This window comes from Pleurodeles waltl, chromosome 1_2, assembly GCF_031143425.1.
Source record: "Pleurodeles waltl isolate 20211129_DDA chromosome 1_2, aPleWal1.hap1.20221129, whole genome shotgun sequence".
In the NCBI taxonomy this organism is placed as follows: Eukaryota; Metazoa; Chordata; class Amphibia; order Caudata; family Salamandridae; genus Pleurodeles; species Pleurodeles waltl.
In genome coordinates this window covers 830,161,034-830,163,102 of record NC_090437.1, presented here as the reverse complement: position 1 = coordinate 830,163,102, position 2,069 = coordinate 830,161,034, and the positions used below count along the sequence as shown (strand labels likewise).

At 44.8% G+C, this 2,069-nt stretch overlaps 1 protein-coding gene across 1 annotated transcript; it reads left to right on the top strand.

Annotated features, from left to right (window-relative positions):
• The first annotated feature begins 491 nt into the window (after positions 1 to 491).
• LOC138255669 (putative nuclease HARBI1) lies at positions 492 to 1,493 on the top strand. Its single transcript, XM_069205842.1, has one exon. The coding sequence runs from the start codon at positions 492 to 494 to the stop codon at positions 1,491 to 1,493; it is 1,002 nt and encodes a 333-aa protein (XP_069061943.1).
• Positions 1,494 to 2,069: the final 576 nt, after the last annotated feature.

The following is a 2,069-nucleotide window of genomic DNA, read 5'->3' as shown; positions in this document are numbered from 1 at the left end:
CATGTACAGGCAGCAGCCATTTTGCAATAAAACTGCAACAAATACATTTATTAATGAAGTCACCACTCATTTCCAACATAGACATGTGATGATTTAAGCCCTGGGACAGTGTTGACTACAATTAGGCAGCATGAACTTGGAGTGTGCACATATTCTGGTAATGAAAACATGACAGTGTGGGAATGCTCTCACATTTTGATGGTGACTGTAGAGTAGCACTGACAGACAGGCATCTCACTATTGTCATCCATTGTGATTACCAGATGTTTGTCTAACTGACATGCGAATTGCAGCGTTTCAACACATTGAATTCTGCTTTGCATGCTACAAGTGGCAACATATGTGATGTTGATTCACCGTTTGTCACCCTGCAGTAGGATGCATGAATGGTAATCATTGACATACTTGTGTTGTATGCGATGTGTAGATGTCGACCACTGTGGAGGCTGAGGTGTGCACCTGTGTACCAGCCCCTGGTTGACCTGGCAATAATGGAAGAACGCCACATCATCTCCCACTATCGACTGTACTGTGCTGCAATCAGGGAGCTGGGTATCCAGTTGAAGTCTGATCTGGTGCCAGCCATTAGACAACCTACCGCCATTCCTCCAACTGTAGAGTTGGTCTTCATCTTCCATTTCTTGGTTACTGGCTCATTCAAGGGGATAGTGGGAATAGCAACGGGCATGTCTCAATCTATGTTCAGCAATGTGTTGTGGAAAGTCTTGTCCTCCCTAGTCAAACATATGGACAACTACATTCAATTTCCCAAACCTGTAGATATGCTCAGAGTGAAAGCTGATTTCTATGCATTGGCACATATCCCTCATGAGATTGGGGCCATAGATGGCATCCACATTGCATTAATACCACCCAGCTCTGATGAACAAGTGTGCAGGAACCGTAAGGGCTTTCACTCCATGAATGTGCAGATGGTCTGCTTAGCTGACCATTACATCTCCCAGGTGACTGCAAGGTTTCCAGGGTCTGTCCATGATTTGTACATGCTCAGAAATAGCAGTGTCCCATGGTTGATGGCGCCTCTACAAAGAGTGAAGGCCTACTTCATTGGTGAGTATGATGAGTGTATATCTCATCACTGTTACCCCAGCCTTACTACTCAGTCTGTATGTGACATTGTGGAATGTAAATGTTGGTTTACCCTATCCACGGGTGATTTGGGTTATCCCAATCTCTCCTGGCTACTGACACCGGTAAGGAATCCAAGTACCAGGGCTGAGAAACAGTACAATAAGGGTTATGGGGGGACAAGGAGGGTGGTCCGAAGGACATTTGGTCTCTTGAAGACAATATTCAGATGTCTCCACATCTCTGGGGGTTACCTGCAGTACTCACCACAGAAGGTGTGCCAGATTGTGGTAGCCTGCTGCATGTTCCACAATCTGGCACTAAGGACGAACATCCCATTGCTGGAGGAGGTAGGAGTTGGGGACAATCCGGTAGCAGTGGAGGGAGGAAACAAGAATGATTAAGATGGGGATGAGTAAGATGTAGGCACAAGGACAGATCTCATCAAGCAGTACTTCAGCTAAGCTTCTGGTAGGTACTTCTCTACATCTGACATGTCACATGTTGGTGTACAGATTGGGTGTACCTTATCATCCATCCCTGATATCAGTAGGTCTTAACCCCATTTTGGTTTCAGATGAGTGCATACAAGAGTGGTTTGACAAGTAGTTCTATAGTGCCACTGTGATGTTAGCTAATCCATCTGACTGGGTTACATATAGTTCTGACATCCTATCTACTTCTCCAAACATTTCTGACTTCTCCATTCTGGAATCACATTTTCATTGGCATAGTTTGCAGCTTCTTGTGACTTCAAGTGCTGGGAATACTTGGCATCCTAGGGTGTGAGCTGTGGGGTACTACTACAATGAGTGTCTATTACTCATGTCCTTACTGTTAGATGCAACGAATAACTAGTGAAATTGTACCTGAACAGGGTTGTGGTCATGTGTGCAATAGCTTCAGATTGCCTATCAGTGGTAGGAAAGTACCATCTTGCCTGGCATGTTACCCCCATTTTTCACTGTATATATGTTGTT